Source organism: Microtus pennsylvanicus, chromosome 5 (genome assembly GCF_037038515.1).
Source record: "Microtus pennsylvanicus isolate mMicPen1 chromosome 5, mMicPen1.hap1, whole genome shotgun sequence".
In the NCBI taxonomy this organism is placed as follows: Eukaryota; Metazoa; Chordata; class Mammalia; order Rodentia; family Cricetidae; genus Microtus; species Microtus pennsylvanicus.
Window position 1 is genome coordinate 95,127,730 of NC_134583.1, and position 18,386 is coordinate 95,146,115.

Below are 18,386 nucleotides of genomic sequence, written 5' to 3' on the forward strand. Positions count from 1 at the left end.
CCATAGGTAATTTACTTAATGTCCTCATATACTGTGCAAAGCTAAGGTTAAAACTGAGAGGAATAATACTGACAGATAAGTTGATGATGTATATTTAAAATATGTTTGTCTATCATAGAAGGCTGTAAAATAAACAGACAGCATAATACATATATGTAATGAAGAAAAGGTTACGATCCTTGTTTAAATGTTAAAATGACCCTGAATAAATTACCAGAGAGATCCTTTGTTTTATCATTTTCTTTAAATTCCTATCATTGAGAGGAGACAGTGAATACACTCTAACTGTTGAAATCAGTTCTTGGCAGGGGGCAAATGTGGAATTGTCAAGCTTTATTGAGTTTAGAAGTGAATTGAAAGATATATTTATTTGTTGTCTATTTATTAAATTGTTTAAAAACTAGCTTGCATATGGACAAAACATTTTTCTCTCTAATTTAAATTTTTCATGCAATATATTGTGATCATCTTTTTCTCTCCCCTTAACTCCTTCTGAACCCATCATTACCCCCCCAACTTTATGTTTTCTCTATTTCTATCTTCCTCTAAAAAACATACAAAGGGTAAACCAAAACAATTAAACAAAAAACCAAAAGGACAAAAATGCTAAATTTATCCCCTAGTTAACAAAAATTATAGAAACCCATGGAGTTCCTTTTGTAAAGGTCAAGTACTCCTATTTATGGTAACCGTTCTGGAGTGTGGCTGAAATACTCAATAAGACTGTATTGAAAAACATGATTTTATCTTTGCCAGTGCACATCACTTACAGATAGCTACTTGGTTACAAGTTTTAGCATATGTCTATTTCCCCTCTCCATATTGAGACCCATCTGACTTGAATTTATGCATGCTGATTTAGCCTCTGTGAGTTGACATGTATATCAGTCCCGCTGAATCTGGAAGATGCTGTTTCTATGGAGTCATACATTGTCTCTAACTCTTACAGTCTTTCCACATCCTCTTCTACATAATCCTTTGAGCACTGTAAGGAGGAGTTTTGCTTGGGACATCCCATTTAGGATAAGGTGCTCCAAGGTCTTTCACTCTTTGCCCACTGATGTAGACCACTTTTATACTGAATGTGTTCTTCATCAGATCTCTTGATATTTAATAGCACGAGGTTAAATTTGTAGGTAACATATTAAATAGGCAGTTAAAGTCCAGACTTTTGTAAAAAAAAATCTTTCCAGAGAAATTGTTAGCACAATGAATGTCTATATATTATGTTTAAACTTATCAATTTCATGTTTATTATTATTGTATTATTTTTCTTTCTAATTTTCAGAGAGCATTCATAAGCAGTCAGATGATAATGATGAAGAACGTGACAGAAGTAACACAGTTCTTCCTCACAGGACTCACCGATGCCCAAGGCCTTCAGCTTCCCCTCTTTATCACCTTCTTCATCATCTACACGTTCACTTTGGTGGGAAACTTGGGAATGTTCCTGTTGATTCTCTTCGACTCTCGGCTTCACACCCCCATGTATTTTTTCCTGGGTAATCTTTCTCTTGTTGATCTTGGTTATTCTTCAGCTATCACTCCCAAAGTCATGGCTGGTCTCCTAGTAGGAGACAAGATTATGTCTTACAATAACTGTGCTGCTCAGATGTTTTCTTTTGCAGCTTTTGCTACTGTGGAAAATTATCTGTTGGCCTCAATGGCCTATGATCGCTATGCAGCAGTGTGCAAGCCCCTACACTATGCCAGTAACATGACTACAGGTTTTTGTATAAGGCTGATTGCAGGGTGCTATGCCTGTGGCTTTTTGAGTGCCTGTATCTATACTGGAAACACACTCAGTCTCTCCTTCTGTGGATCCCATGTGGTTCATCATTTTTTCTGCGATATGCCTGCAGTCATGGCTCTCTCTTGCTCTGATAAACATTTTAATGAGTTGGTCCTTATTTGTCTAGCCAGCTTCACTATCTTTTTTGCTCTCATAATAATATTAGTATCCTACACTATAATTATTATAACGATATTAAAGATGCATTCAGGAGCAGGGTATCAGAAGGCTCTTTCCACCTGTGCCTCCCACTTCACTGCAGTTTCTATTTTCTATGGAACTATCATCTTCATGTATTTGCAGCCCAGCTCTAAGCATGCAATGGACACTGACAAAATTGTATCTGTGTTCTACACCATGATCATCCCTATGCTGAATCCTCTAGTTTACAGCCTGAGAAACAAAGAGGTCAAGAGTGCATTCATAAAAATGTTTCTAAAGGAAAAATAATCATTATGGTTACAACATTACATTTTTTGTGATATACAATATTAAAATTCATTCTTGTCAGATCTTCTGATGTACTGTGTTGTATTTTAAACATACTAGTTCAAGATCTGAGTTCTTATTCATGTATCTGGATATTATTTTGTCTTGGGAATCAAGGAATATTATATTTAAAAGCATAATTTTTAATTTTTAAGGTGATTTGCCAAACACTTTTTTACCATTATTGATATACTCAATTATTTCTCTTTCTGGTAGAGTGTGATAGTTAATCTTTACTGTCAAATTGACTGCGTTTGTTATGTCCATTAAAATATACCTTTCAGGATGTGAGCTACGATGTTTCCATGTTTCCTGTGTTTTGTTGCAGCAGCCCTAAGAATCTAATGCAAATCATTAGCTTATCTTTTCCTTTCAATTCAGATATTACTATGAGCTATGTATTGGGAGGATTTAGCACTAATATTTCCTATCTCTGGAATTGTTTTTATTTGAATATTTTTCATTACTAATTTGATTTCTGTATTTTTATCTTTTCTGAAGTTATTTTTGTTAATTTAATGTGCATACATTCACGAATTTATACTCTTTTCTGTTATACAACAAGATGCTTTGTAGGTTGTTTGGAATATTCTGCTATAGAGTGATTTGCTGTTATTGCTTCTAACTCAGAATTAAAAGTTCAGATCATTAGATAAATGGTCTCAATGAAAAAAACTTAAATGAAGATTATATTGTCCCACACAATCTGAAGAACACACAGGTGTTATGAACCTTTTGTTTTGAATGAAAGGACAGATGCAACAATTTATTCTTAACAATGGAAGAACTATGTCAATATGCTCCATACTATTGTATTTCTAGAAAATGCATTGAGATTGAAGACCTTTTAAAATTTCTTGAATTGACTTTCTAAATTATTTATACATTTGTACATGGCATTATGTGTGTCTTACTTATAAGTCTACTGAATTTTTTTTCATTTTTATCACTAAGTTAATTTATCAAACTTTCAAAATGCAATAGAACTGTGCAATTTTTTTTTGCATTGGGAAAATGATAAAGTTTCCTGAAACTTAATCGCCCAAGTGTAAATGTTTAGTGGAGAAATCAAAATAACTTTTCCTAATATTCCTTGACAAGAATGAAACAAATAATTTGTTATCAATGTATCTGTGAAGCAAGTACAAGAATCAGTGGTAACTGCTAGAAAAATGAAGTTATAGCTCACATAATAGGTGTAATTTGAGTCAACTGCTGAGTAAACATGCCTAGCAATTCTTTGTTAAATTCCAAGGGCCATTGTCTTTCTGTAGAGGCTAATAGGATGAGTTCAATAATACGTGGGAGGTGTGACATAACTATCCATCTTTTAAGACCTTAATTGTGTCACCAACTTCTGTAATCTTCTAGGGATATTATATTGCTTATGCATTAACACTTGCTATATAGATACAGTTCTAGCAACTTCCAGAAAAGTTATGTGAACAAGGTAATTATTACCTTTGCCTAGTGTAACTCTTTCAATTATGTGTTCCGAGACTTAGGAAATAACCATAAGGTAAGTTGTAGTCTTCAGATACAGTGGAAAACATGATGAGAGGAAATTGCAGTCTTAAAACAATGAAGTAGGGCTAGGGGTAAGAAATTTTCTCAAGAACAACTTCTGGTGAAGCCCAGGTTGCTGCTTTGAAAAGACAGATTATATTTGATGATCATATCTTGGGTGTATGCTGTATGACAGCTTTGGAACAGGGTTAAAGAATAAAGAGAGAGGTCAGAGATGTTTGCCAAAATTATATAGTGCTCAGAATTAATTGTGGTAAACTAGGGCATCAGAAAAAGGGTTGGAGGCAAGGCATTCCTAGAAACAATGTTTTCTCTGGTGGTAATTTAAACAAAATGTCCCATCCTTCTGGAATATGCATAAAGGATGTCAAAAACCAGCACTGAACTAATGAATTCTGATTGACAAGAGACAGACAATGTAACCCTTTGCTATTAGGAAAAGTCTTAGGAGAGACACATAGAACAAGTATTTTGGCAAACTTTGATAAATGATCAAGAACCAAAGCTAAAAATTTGAATAAATGGCAATGTAATTAAAGTTTTACTAGATACAGGCATAAATGAAACAATAACTATATCAACTTTTTTGCATTTAGATTGGCCTTCTTCAGGAAATAAATATTCAACTTGTCGTGAATGAAACCTTATCTCAAGTAAAGCAAATTAAAGGGGTGTTCAAATCATAAGGATAGGTAGGGAAATTAAAGCCATATGTAGCAAAGATAATAACGCAAGCATCTGACAACCCTCCACCAGCACAACTCAAAAAAGAGAAACACACAAACACTACCACCAGAAAAACATAACCAGAGTTAATAACCACTGGTCATTAATATCACTTAATATCAATGTACTCAATTCACCTATAAAAAGGCACAGGTTAAGAGAATGGATACGAAAACAGGATCCAACATTCTTCTGTTTACAAGAAACACACCTCAAACTCAAAGACAGACACTACCTTAGAGTAAAGGGTTGGAAAAAGGTTTTCCAATCAATTGGACCAAAGAAACAAGCGGGTGTGGCTATACTAATATCTAACAAAATTGATTTCAAACTAAACTCAATCAGAAGAGACAGACAAAGACACTTTATACTCAAAACAAGAACAATTTATCAGAAGGAAGTCACAATCCTGAATATTTACACCCCTAATATAAAAGCACCCACATATGTAAAGTAAACATTACAAGAACTCAAAGCACCCATAAAACCCCACACTCTACTAGTAGGAGATTTCAACACTCCTCTCTCATCAATGTACAGGTCAACCAGACAGAAACTTAACAGAGAAATAAGAGAACTAACAGATGTGATGAACCAAATGGACTATACAGACATCTATAGAACATTCCACTCAAACAGAAAATAATATACCTTCTCAGAATCTCATGGAACCTTCTCAAAAAGTGATCACATAATTGGTAACAAAGCAAACATGCATAGATACAAAGAAATTGTAGTAACCACCTGTGTACTATTGGATCACCATGGAATAAAGTTAGAATTCAACAACAATTCTAAGCCCACAAAGCCTACAATCTCATGGAAACTTAACAGTCAACTACTGAACCACCCTGGGTCAAGGAAGAATTAAAGAAAGAAATTAAAGTCTTCCTTGAATTAAATAAAAATAAAACACAACATACTCAAACCTATGGGACACTATGGAGGAAGGTCATTGGTTAAATAAAAAGAAACTGCTTGGTCCTCATTGGTTAGAACATAGGTAGGTGGAGTAAACAGAACAGAACGCTGGGAGGAAGAGGAAGTGAGCTCAGACTCCACAGCTCTCCTCTCGGGAGCAGACGCCTCAGAGAGACGCCATGCCCCACTCCAGGGAAGACACACACAATGAAGCTCCGACCTAGAATCTTCCTGGTAAGACCGGTGCTCAGATTATTAGAGATGGGTTGATCGGTATATCAGAATTAGCCAGTAAGGGCTAGAGCTAAAGGACCAAGCAGTGATTAAAAGAATGCAGTGTCCGTGTAATTATTTCGGGTAAAGCTAGCCTTGCGGGCAGCGGGGTGCTGGGGACGCCACCTGCTCGGCTAGCTCATGCCTGAAATAACAACACACAAACTGTATTCATTTAAACACTGCCTGGCCCTTTAGCTCTAGCCCTTACAGGCTAATTCTCACATCCCAATCAACCCATCTCTAATAATCTGTGAGCACCGGTCTTACCGGGAAAGATTCAGCATATCTAACCTAGCGGCTTGCTTCATCGCGTGTGTCTGCCCAGGAGCGAGGAATGGCATCTCTCTCTGAGGTGTCTGCTCCCAAGAGGAGAGCTGTGGAGTCTGAGTTCACTTCCTCTTCCTCCCAGCATTCTGTTCTGTTTACTCCACCTACCTATGTTCTAACCAATGAGGACTAAGCAGTTTCTTTTTATTTAACCAATGACCTTCCTCCATCACAGTGCTAAGAGGAAAGTTCATAGCACTAAGTGCCCACATAAAGAAAACAGAGAAAGCACACAATAGAGACTTAACAGCATACCTGAAAGCTCTAGAAAAAAAAAGAAGCAGATTCACCCAGGAGGAGTAGAAGACTGGAAATAATCAAATTGAGGGCTGAAATCAACAAAATAGAAACACAGAAAAACAATCCAAAGAAACAATGAAACAAGAAGCTGGTTCTTGGAGAAAATCAACAAGATTGACAAACCCCTATCAAAACTAATCAAACAGCAGAGAGAGAACACACAAATTAACAAGATCAGAAATGATAGGGGAGACATAACTACAGACACAAAAGAAATTCAGACAATGTACTATTGGGCACAAGGTTTATTATAGATAACAATAATGTATTATATTTTTGGAAAGACCAGAAGAAATGTAAAAACAAAAATGCTAGAAGGGTAATTTTGAAAGTTTTTATTGTGAAGAAACGGTATTCTTAACTTTTATAATATACATCATGTATAGAGACATTGCATGGTATATAATTAATATGTACAGATTTTGTGTTTTTATTTATCCATTTTTTTTAAAAAAAATTACCTTCTAAGAAACAGAAACCAGTTTGGTCTCCTAGGCCTGTTAATTACGCTTCCCTAAGAAGACAGGATGAGGATCTTCAGATTCACTCTGGGGGACATCTCCAGAGGTCTGTGTGTGTCTATAATTCTTTCTACATCTCTATGCACTGGCCTCTGAAATCCCAATGTGGCACGCCAAGGGACATATTGCATAATTTTATCCATTAGAAGTTATTTATTTTACACACGTGCTGCCCTTTTAACTAACCTGAAAATCAGCTATGGGCCTCCAAGTAAGGGGAGGAAAAATTCAAAGATAAGCATCTGATTGATTAACTATTATCTGGCAAAATTTTCATGGGTTTCCTTACAGACTTCTGTTTTTTATATACAGATACAACCTGTGAACTCTGGAAGAGAAACAATCTTGTCTTGTTTCTTGTAGTATGTGTTCCTAATAAGGAGGTAAGTGACTCTTCCAAGGGAATGGGTGAAATGCATGATGAATTCAGAACTTGCTCTCTGCAGAAGTTCTGTCCTCCCCTCTTTCTGTAGATAAGATTGAAATACTGGTCACTCTCTACCATGGTCCTATAAGAGGGTTTGTGAAATATTGCATAGTGGATTTTTAATGTTTTAGAGTGACCATACCATATAAAATACATCCCTACTAGAAACTGGTCACCTACATTGCATAACCATAATAGTGAGAAGTAAAACTCCCAGAAAAGCAGTGGTCCATGTATAGTTACTCTGAGTTTCTTGACAACAGTTGTTTAAAAAAAGTTTTGAGGGATAAAACAGTTCAGAGGCTAAAGGTTACTCTTATAAAACCAATTTGGAAATGTAGAGTCTAGACAAAGATGTCAAAATACTACTAGAGATTTAATTATTCATATAATAAGTTTTTCTTCTTAGAAAGAATATGAAATGTAATTTTGCTGTTGTAATTTTATTTTGTTCACTGAATGTTTGATTTACTTGGAGATAAAAACATCACAAAAGACCCAAACATACCTGAAAGGCAAAATAATATTTCTTTATACTGATAAATCCTTAGAAATAAATGAATATTCTCTCAACCACATTTCAATACTTATGCCATGAGATCAGGCTCATTGTTGGATGTAATCTTAATTTATACAACTTGAGTGTTTTTTATATTGCTTCAAATATTGAGATTCCTATGTAAACAATTAGATATTAAGTTGTCCTACTAATAAAGTAAGAAATAATATTTTCAATTATAATTTATGCACACACTCCATTTGTAAATAATATGTCAAACACTGAGGATTATCATATGATGTAAAATTGGCAACTAAAATATTTCTATTATATATGTAGATAATTGAAGTGACCAAAAATATAAAGAAAATGATTATAGGAAATAACAGAGTAGATATCCTTCCAAATATGCCAAGCAAAACAAAATGTTAAAGTATCCTTAGACTATAAGAACATTTATGAAATAACATGAAGCCCAGAAATTGGAAGTTTTGTCTCCAGGGTCTCTGTTATTGCTGTGGGATAATATGCTGAGAAAGTAAAACTAAAAATTTAGAAAAGAGAAATATTTTGTCTCAAATAATGGGTTATAAGATGGAAAAATTTGAAAACAATGGTGCACATGAGATTGTACGATTAGTATTAATATCTTCAGAATAAAAACAAACCAAGATTCATGAGAAGACACAGGCACAGGGGCCCCAAATGTAGAAATGGTAGTTTGGATAGAGAATTTTCAAGACTTAATGATAACTAAAGTTCTTCATGCTATTATCACATAGTAATGACAAGATTAGTAGTGAGGCATGTTTAACAGCCATTATTTTCTTGCCTCTGATATACTACCTTATTTTCACAATAATATCCTAAGTAAGCCTCATTACTGTCTTAATTTGGTTTTTAGAAGAGTTAAGTTCTTTTTAGGTAGTCTGGATGATCTGTTATGTATATCTTTCAAGAACTTTAGTTCTCTGTGTTTTAATTAATGATAGATTTCATTCCAAACCGCTTATGTGATTGAATAGGATCCTCAAATACTTTTAAGCTCAACAAATCTAGTATGTAAAATATTGAACAATATTTACTCAAGATAAAACCTTCTTTGAGCTAATCATAACTTCATATTTCTGGGTATATCCTTATTAGTGTACTAGTTGTGCTGTATTGAAATCATGAGAATATAAGTGGAAAGAATTAACATGCACTTTAATCTTATTACTTCATTAACAACCTTCTAGTATTCAGTAAAAAAAAACATTTCACATTAAGGGATTACCCGTTTGCTTGATCATTAATGAGAACAGTTATAACTGTGACCAAGATGAAATTACCACACACTGTACCACTCAGTTCACTGTGATTTAACAAAAGAATACAATTATTCATTACAATTAAGATATATTAGTTTATATCATTAGCTTGAAATGAGTGAAAAGTTTGCCCAGCTCCAGAACAGAAACTTCTAATTATGTTATTTAAATGTGCACAAAATTTCTATCTCTTGTGCCTCAAAATTTACTTATATGTAGTACATTATCAACGTCATTATGCTATTGACAGAGAACAGGCTAATTTCATAGTAACTTTTGGTAGAAGCACACAATTTAGTTTAATAGAGGCCAGAAAATGTGAATTGGCACATAGATATATTTAAAAAACATTTTACACAGTAGCAAAACTGTCTGCATGTAGATAACAAATATATGTACTTTTTATTTTTGATAGAAAATCAGTTAAGATTCCATAGATATCTATTCTTTTATTTACCCTATTCTTAAAAGTTTAAGAAATATTAATCCTAGGTCTGGAGATATAGCTCAGAGGTTAAGAGCACTAGCTGATGAGTTCAGTTCTCAGCAACCACATAGTGTTTCACAACCATCTATAATGGGGTTGGTTGACCTCTTGTTATGTGTATGAATTCAGAGCACTTATGTACATAAATATACATAGATAAATAAGTGTTGGCAAAAAACCTTAAAAATTAACCCTATGTGTATGAGTGATTTACTTCCATGTATGTCTGTGCATAATGTGTGCCTCACGCTTATAGAGGCTGTAAGACAGTGCTAGATCTCCTGGTACTGAAGGTACACATAGTTGTGAGCTGAGCTGCCATGTATATGCTGAGTCTATTGGAACAGAAAATCAGTGCTTCTACCTGCTTAGCCATCTCTCCAGACACTTATCCTATATTTTTGAAATATTGTTTAAGGTCTTCTGTTGGTTAAATGATATCATTAATGGAGAACAGAACAGAAGTGATACGGTTCATCTTGTTGGGACTCACTGATAACCCACATCTGCAGCTTCCTCTCTTCATCACCTTCCTTCTTATCTACACCATTACCCTGGTTGGAAACCTGGGGATGTTTCTGTTGATTCTTTTGGACTCTCGGCTTCATACTCCCATGTACATTTTTCTCAGTAATTTGTCCTTAGTGGACTTTTGTTACTCTTCAACAATTACTCCAAAGGTCATAGCTGGATTCCTTACAAGAGACAAGATCATGTCTTACAATGCCTGTGCCTCTCAGATGTTCTTTTTTTCAACATTTGCCAATGCAGAGAACTACCTTTTGGTCTCAATGGCCTATGATCGCTATGTAGCAGTGTGTAAGCCTCTGCACTACGCCACCAACATGACAACTAGTGTGTGTACATGTCTCATCATTGGCTGTTATATCTGTGGTATCCTGAATGCATCCATCTGCACTGCGGATGCATTAAGTCTCTCTTTCTGTGAGTCCAATGTGGTCCACCATTTTTTCTGTGATGTTCTAGCTGTTATGATTGTATCTTGTTCTGAAAGACGTGTCAATGAGCTAGTTCTTATTTATGCAGCCAGCCTCAATATCTTTTGTGCTCTTATATTCATCTTAATATCCTACATGTTCATTTTCACCAATATACTAAAGATGCGCTCTGCTTCAGGATATTGCAAAGCTCTCTCTACTTGTGCGTCCCATTTCACAGCTGTCTCCATTTTCTACGGGACAGTCACATTCATGTATGTGCAGCCCAGCTCTAGTCACTCCATGGACATAGACAAAATTTCATCTGTGTTTTATACGATGGTCATTCCAATGCTGAACCCTCTTGTCTACAGCTTAAGGAATAAGGAGGTGAAGAGTGCATTCACAAAGATTGTATTAAAGTCAAAATAATCTTTATAGCTATGATTTTAACGTCTTCAGTTACAAAACTTTTTAAATTCATTCCTTTCATTTTAACATTTATACCAAATCCCATTTACCTACCCTTCACTGCATTCAAGAATTTAAAGTGACAGTTTTGCCTCAGTAATAATGTGTTGACTGTCAAAAACATAACATCTTTGAGTGAAACCCAAATAAATTGTTTAAGATAACATTATGTCAAGTTGATGAAAAAAATAATTGACTATATTATCATATTCAGGATGAACAAAATACTTCAAACAAATGAGATGAGAAAGTACACAGACATCTCTCTGACTCAAGGAACAGTGTGTATGTATGTGTGTGTGTGTGTGAAAAGACCATGAGAGCCATGAAAATGTGCTGCCTAGTAATGTAAAATCCAGACACACATAGTTCTACAAACTTTCCTTCCCATACATGAACTGAATAGGACATTATATATAGTCATGCCAAAGTAAATGAGGAAAAGCTCATAGGTCTGTAATTAGGCAACTAAGAAATTTGCAGAGTAAAAATAATTAATCTTTCATGTGGAATAACACACCAAAGGGTTATCAATACCACATGTTCAGTCTTGAATATATACATACAAATAAATTATACAGACTGAGCAAGTTTTATTCAGGAAAATGTAAATACATAAATAAAACACCAATGAATAAAAATATAATGTCATGACCTGGAGAAAATCAGGGGTGTGTATTTAAGGGACTTTGGAGGGAGAATGGGGAATAGAGAATCGTATAGAGAATATATATATATATATATATATATATATATATATATATATATATATTACAGGGAATAATACTTTGGGTAGGAGAAATGAGCATGGCAGAGATATTGTGAAAAGAACTGTAGATCCATGGTTGCAAACACAATAGGTATAATTGAGAAGACAAATCAGTGACACAATAAATGAAATTAGCACTTATAATTTTAAATATCAATTATTATTATTACATTCTCCAAATAAAGACACGTAGTGACTAAATATATCAAAAAACAAAATCCATCTATAGTTTGTCTACAAGAAACACCTCTTAGTTCTAAAGACAGAAAATGTCAAGATAAAAGGATGAAGCCAAAAGTGGGACCAGGAAGTAAGATACATCATTTTCCTAATATTTGACAAAACAGACTTCAGAATAAAACTATTTTGAAAGGGTAAAGAGTAAAAGTTGATTTTATTCAACCAATAGTCAACCAAGAAGGTATTTCTATCCTAAAAATATCTACACCCAATTCTTAGTAATTGAATTTCCTTTAAAAATTCTACAAATGTCATTGGAGCACCGGACTGAAATCTCAAGGTCCAAATCAGGAGCAGAAGGAGAGAGAGCACGAGCAAGGAACTCAGGACCGCGAGGGGTGCACCCACACACTGAGACAATGGGGATGTTCTATTGGGAACTCACCAAGGCCAGCTGGCCTGGGTCTGAAAAAGCATAGGATAAAACCGGACTCGCTGAACATAGTGGACAATGAGGACTACTGAGAACTCAAGAACAATGGCAATGGGTTTTTGATCCTACTGCACGTACTGGCTTTGTGGGAGCCTAGGCCGTTTGGATGCTCACCTTACTAGACCTAAATGGAGGTGGGAGGTCCTTGGACTTCCCACAGGGCAGGGAACCCTGATTGCTCTTTGGGCTGACGAGGGAGGGGGACTTGATTGGGGGAAGGGGAGGGAAATGGGAGGCGGTGGCGGGGAGGAGGCAGAAATCTTTAATAAATAAATAAATAACAAAAATTCTACAAATGTATTTAAAGACACAGATTAATATCAACTCATTAATAGTAGCTGATTTCAACACGCTATTTTATTTGTCAGAATTATACATCATACATCAAATAAACTTAAGAGGTATCTACAGAATATCCCACTTAAATACCAAAGAATATACATTGTCTTCAGTAGTACATAGAAAGCTTTTCTAATATAGAAAATATCCTGGGACACAAGACAATTCTTTACTAATAAAAAAGGATTGAAATCACTGTTTGCATCCTATCTGATCACAATGTCAAAATGTGACAGTATACAAAAGTCAAGTAAATACACAAACTCATAGAAATTAAACAATTCATTACTGAATAATTGAGTCACAGAAGAAAATCATAAAAAAGTTTTTAAAATAAAATCTTGAAACTAAATAAAATTAAAAAAAACAATAAAACCATTAGGACACCTATAAAGAAGTCCCATGAGGGAAATATATAACTCTATATGCCTAAATTTTCATTCTAGATAATGCCTATATAGAAACTTTACTCCTACATTGTAGTGTACTTGGTATGAAAAGGTAATCTGCAGGCTACTGAAAAAGAAATAGAAATACCAACTGAGCCACAGCACCTTTGATCTACAATCTATCCTCCCTGTAAAAGATGGTAGTAGGGAAATGCTGGCACAGAACTTACAGGAGTAGCCAACTTCTATCTGATTCACCTTAAGGCCATGAGATGGAACTCATGCTCAATAGAGCTTAGTGACCAAAACCAGAGACTAGATGACCCACAGACCTATGGTAAAACTAAATACTCCTGGTCTTAAATATTAGTGATAAGTGACTTCTAATGATATTCTGCTATACTCATAGATTTGTGATTTATTCACTCATTATCAGAGAATCTTCCTCCTTCACCAGATGTGAACAAATATAGATATCCATAGTCAGAGATGATGCTGAGAGTGAGACCTTAGAACACACTAAATGGTATGTCTCCATCAAATTCCTCCTCTCAGAGCTTAGAGAACATCAAGTAAGTCAAAACCAGAAGAGTGTAAGATACAGAAAAGATGGAGAACTCTGGGAAAACAAGGTTGTCTAAATCAGCACAAGCAAAGCTCATAGGAACTCAAAAAGACTGAGGCAGCAAATACAGGTCCTTCATATGTCAGCACCAGGTCCTTTGCACATACAATAAAATTTCAATTTATTATTTTAGAGGGTTTCTGAGTTCCTGCATGTGGAAAGGAGTGGGTCTCTGATTCTCATGGATTCCCTTGGGGGTTTTCCTTCTGTTGGTTTGTCTTGTCCAATGTTGATCTGATGGCTTTCATTTTACCTTATATTTTATGTTTTGTTATCATTTAGAAGCCTATTATTTTCTAATGAGAGACAGTAATCAGTACGGAAGTGGGGAGAAACAGTGAGGTAAATAGTAATAGGGACAACTCTAAACAAAATATGTCATAAAAGAATTGACTGATAATAAAAGGGGACAAAGAAATAAGCGTTAATTTTATAAAAAAAATCGGAAAGAGAGCAAATAAGTGGATTAATAAAGCACTGTAAATCATTGGTGAAAGAAGAACAAACCAGATCTAAATCCAGTAGGATTGTTTGGTATACCTATAACATGCTTTATAATATAATAAGCAAAAAACTGTTTCATTTTCTTAGAGACATATGCTGGACCATTATCTGTCTTTGTTTGTGAAGACATACTTATAATGTCCATAAATTCTAATAAATGTATGAATACTGAATTACCCTTTTCCAAACTCAAAGCACTTGCCCTTTGAAAATATGTAAAAGTGTCAACGGTGTGGTGCACACATTCTTAATTTGACAAATACTATAAAATGGAACACACCCATCTGCCAGATTTTATTTCTTTGAGTACCTTTTGGGTTACTCCTTGCAGGCAGTAGTGTTTGGTTATAGAAACAACAAGTAGGACATCTTTTTATAATCTTCTTAGCGTGTTGCTATGTAATAGAAAACTCTTTCTGTAAATCTTAGCTATTAACATGATTTTTTAATGAAATCTGAGGCCTTTAGCATATTTCCAGTTAATAATTGATCAATTCGCAGTACCTTGTGCTAGAGGACCTGACAGACCAGTATGTGACCAGATGTGTGTTATGTATATGGGACAAAGCCTATTCCTGTTTAAAATTTGAACCTGAATAAAATAATGAAGTCAATTCTGTATTATCTCATATAAATTCGGCAGTTTCATTCTGCAAACCAACTCTTTCTGCGTATTGCAAATCAGTAACTACATTGAGTACTCAGGACTCAGAGCTGCATCATAATGTTATAAAACAGGTAACAGCGACAGATGTAGAATATTAAAGTTTTATCTTCTAATGTTACCATATTGTTTCTGGTACTAATACATTTGATAGTGCTTTTTATATTCTTTGGCGATAAGTGTACTCTCGGTAAAGATGAATACAGTACTGCACCTTAATGGGGAGAACATAGTTACACTGAGCTCAGAAATTCCTGCTAGCAAATATCATTATACCACTGAATTTACACTTATGCCTTATTTCACCTGTAGATCTTTAAATTAAGCCGTGACATTATGATGCAGCCCAAATCTTTTGACCTATGAATATTTCTAATGATGTCATTGAGTCACTTAGCCTTTGGTCCTCTTTCTGCACATATGATTACAAGGTATGAATTATTTCCATTAGGATAACTTCTCAGCCTTGTATATCATTTGGATGGTATGCAGATTGGCTTCCTGGAGAGATACTCTATCTGCTAACATAACATTTTTAGCAGATTTTGATTGTCAAATTCAACAGCAAGAATCCTTTTTGCTAATTTCTCAGTACCCTTTGACATGGATTGAATTTTGTCTGTAAAATTAATGTTACCATTTTCAATGGTATTAATTTATATAGCTAACTTTTAATTTTTGGTGGTATTAATCCTGTCAGCTAGCTTTTCATTATTAGTCTGTAAAGACTGTATCATTTCTAAAAGTGCCTGATTCTTGTCTCTGTTATCAGTTTTCTTTTACAAACATAATATGAAAACAAAACCAAGTCTCAATATCCAATAAATCTATGTATCAGAAAAACCATAAGCCTTGAAGAATACCGCCCATAGTATAAGAAAAAAAAGGCTACTAAAATCTTGGTGATAGTATCTGTCACTATATAACTTTAAAATTTATTGCTTTATTTGTTAATCAAATAAAGTTACCTTTATTATGAGAAATTTTTTTAGGTGCAATAATCTTTATTGACCATCAGGTGTCAAAGTCGTAGCCACATGGCATAGAGACATGAACAGCAGTGGCGTAGAGAAGCAACTGATTGAGGAGAGATAAAACCAGCAGTGGCATGAACAGTCCCACTTGGTTCCATATTGACACCTGCCCAAATACTGACAAATATGCTTTGCTTGACAAATTAAGAGCAATTAAATCAATTCCATACACGGAGAGAGCTTTTTGGTGGCCAGAATATCAAGGAAGCCAGAGCTTCACAAGCAGAGATCACAAAACAGAAGCTTTACATGTCGCTGTACAGCAGGGAGAGCAGTGTGTGGTGTGTGTGTGTGTGTGTGTGTATGTGTGTGTGTGTGTGTGAGCCCAGGAAATTGACAGTAGCTCTGACGTGGTGGGTTTTTGGGAAAAAAAAAACATTTAGTAGGTGACATCAAGCCAGGTGGGTGAGGGTGTGAGACCTTGTGGGCCACAGACCTTTTGGGCCTTTTGGGCTGGTTCTGGTAGTCATGGAGTTGGAATTCACATGGGCACCCGATGGAGATGAATAATATAAAGTAGTCCCTACACTAGCTCAGAAATGAGTATAACAAATGGTTCTTTATTTAATGGTACACTCACAGTTCACAGTCCTCTGCATGAGTGGGGAGCAGGAATCGAATACTGCAACTGAGAGAGCTTGTGCAAGCTATGTGGTTGCATTTATAGCGCATGAAGAGACCATGCCCAAGTGGCTGATATCTTAAAGACTATTCTCTAAAGGAGTGCGTACAGCAGTGAAGAACAAGGAGAACCGGAAGTTACTGACAGAAACTGGCAGAATGGCAGAATGGCTGAGTCCCTCATGACAGAAAGCATGTTATTTTGTTCCTTTGCCCTGGAATCCCTCAGAAGTTCACAACACTTTAGATATTCTTTTCTCTGAAACTTTCTTGTATCCTAGAAGATGGTTCTCTTGGACTAAAGTACGAAATGATGATGACGACCCATGAAAAAGGCATTCGGGTCCTTTTAAGGAGGAATTTTAAGTATCTCTGTTATAATTCTAAATATCTCTGTTCTAATCAGGATGGAATTCTAAGTATCTCTATTCTAATTGGAAAGTAATTGGGAGCAGTTACATGGGGCACATGTTGATTGGATGGGACTAGTGTTAGTCTTATTCATTATGAGTCTTTTAGCCACGTATGGTTAGCAACATCTGTATCCTGTAACTTTGGGTATCTCTACCTTATAAGGCCAGGTTTAGCCTTTTTAATTGATTGGCTAAACTTTGTTAAGGGATTTTCTGGAATCAGGCTTAGATCATTATTTACAATTATGGATTGTTATGCAACTAAAATAGAGACATATTCTGGCTCCTTCATTGGATGAAACTGCAAGTATACATGTCTAGATGCAATAGTTAGACTGACAAACAATTGCTGACTGATTACATTCACATGTGGCACCTTTAATAGTAGGTCTCACAGAGGTAGAGAATTTAATGGTGATGACAAGACATTACAGACAATAGGGTAAAAGGGTATCAGCAAGGGTAGGACAGTAGTTATTAACTATGATCAGAGGCTTTTATGGGATATTACACAGCAGGGTAACTATAGATAACATTGAAGGACAATGGGTTTCAGAAAAGAAGCACATTTTAATCTTCATTATATAGATCCAATGAATGTTGGAGAAAGATATATTTAGCCTTATTTAAATATGAGATAATTTATGAATTTGTAAAAATAGCTCATTGTATAATGCTTTATGATATATATATATATATTTATAATTGGTTTTACTTATTAATCAAAGGATACATTTTAATTTTTGTAGAATTAATAGTCATCTTGATCCCTAGAGGTGAGTTAATTACCTCTTGTGTGGGAAGTGTGGATGCATGAGTTACATATTCTCTGGAGGGAAATCTCTAGAGATTTCCAACTCTCTGTATTTATTCCAGTTTTCCATGTATTACCCAAAGTGATTCAGCATCATGTATTTTATAAGGAGTACAGTATATGCCATGTTTCATTGGATATCCTTTATTTGTTTGAATAATAATCACTGTGAGAACATAATAGTCTTTTTCTGACCTGATGATGTGCTGTTGGCTTCAACCATGGTGAGAGATGGAATTAAGAAGAAAAAAATATGTACTTTTCAATGACGAACTCTTCATATATTTGTAGCCCTCTTTTACCTGTTGTTTGTAGACATACTTTATGCATTGTGAGATAAATGTAATGTGTCTTTTGCAAATAAAAAGGTGAGTGACTCTTCAAAGGATACAGAAAGAACATAATATTCATCCAAAATTTGATGTGTGTTGCTATCCTTTTCACCATTCTCCCCTGCAATACAGATGTTAGAATATTTTGATCCGTTCTTGAGAGATGTCATCTAATAGTATTTGCTAAAAATAGTATAA

The 18,386-nt window shown here is 34.9% G+C and overlaps 2 protein-coding genes across 2 annotated transcripts; both read left to right on the top strand.

Moving 5' to 3' along the window:
- Positions 1-1,309: 1,309 nt before the first annotated feature.
- On the top strand, positions 1,310-2,242 carry LOC142851121 (olfactory receptor 5B3-like). Its single transcript, XM_075975030.1, has one exon. The coding sequence runs from the start codon at positions 1,310-1,312 to the stop codon at positions 2,240-2,242; it is 933 nt and encodes a 310-aa protein (XP_075831145.1).
- Positions 2,243-10,045: 7,803 nt separating this feature from the next.
- On the top strand, positions 10,046-10,972 carry LOC142851122 (olfactory receptor 5B3-like). The gene has a single exon (XM_075975031.1). It carries the CDS (start codon positions 10,049-10,051, stop codon positions 10,970-10,972), a length of 924 nt encoding a protein of 307 aa, XP_075831146.1. The 5' UTR covers positions 10,046-10,048.
- Positions 10,973-18,386: the final 7,414 nt, after the last annotated feature.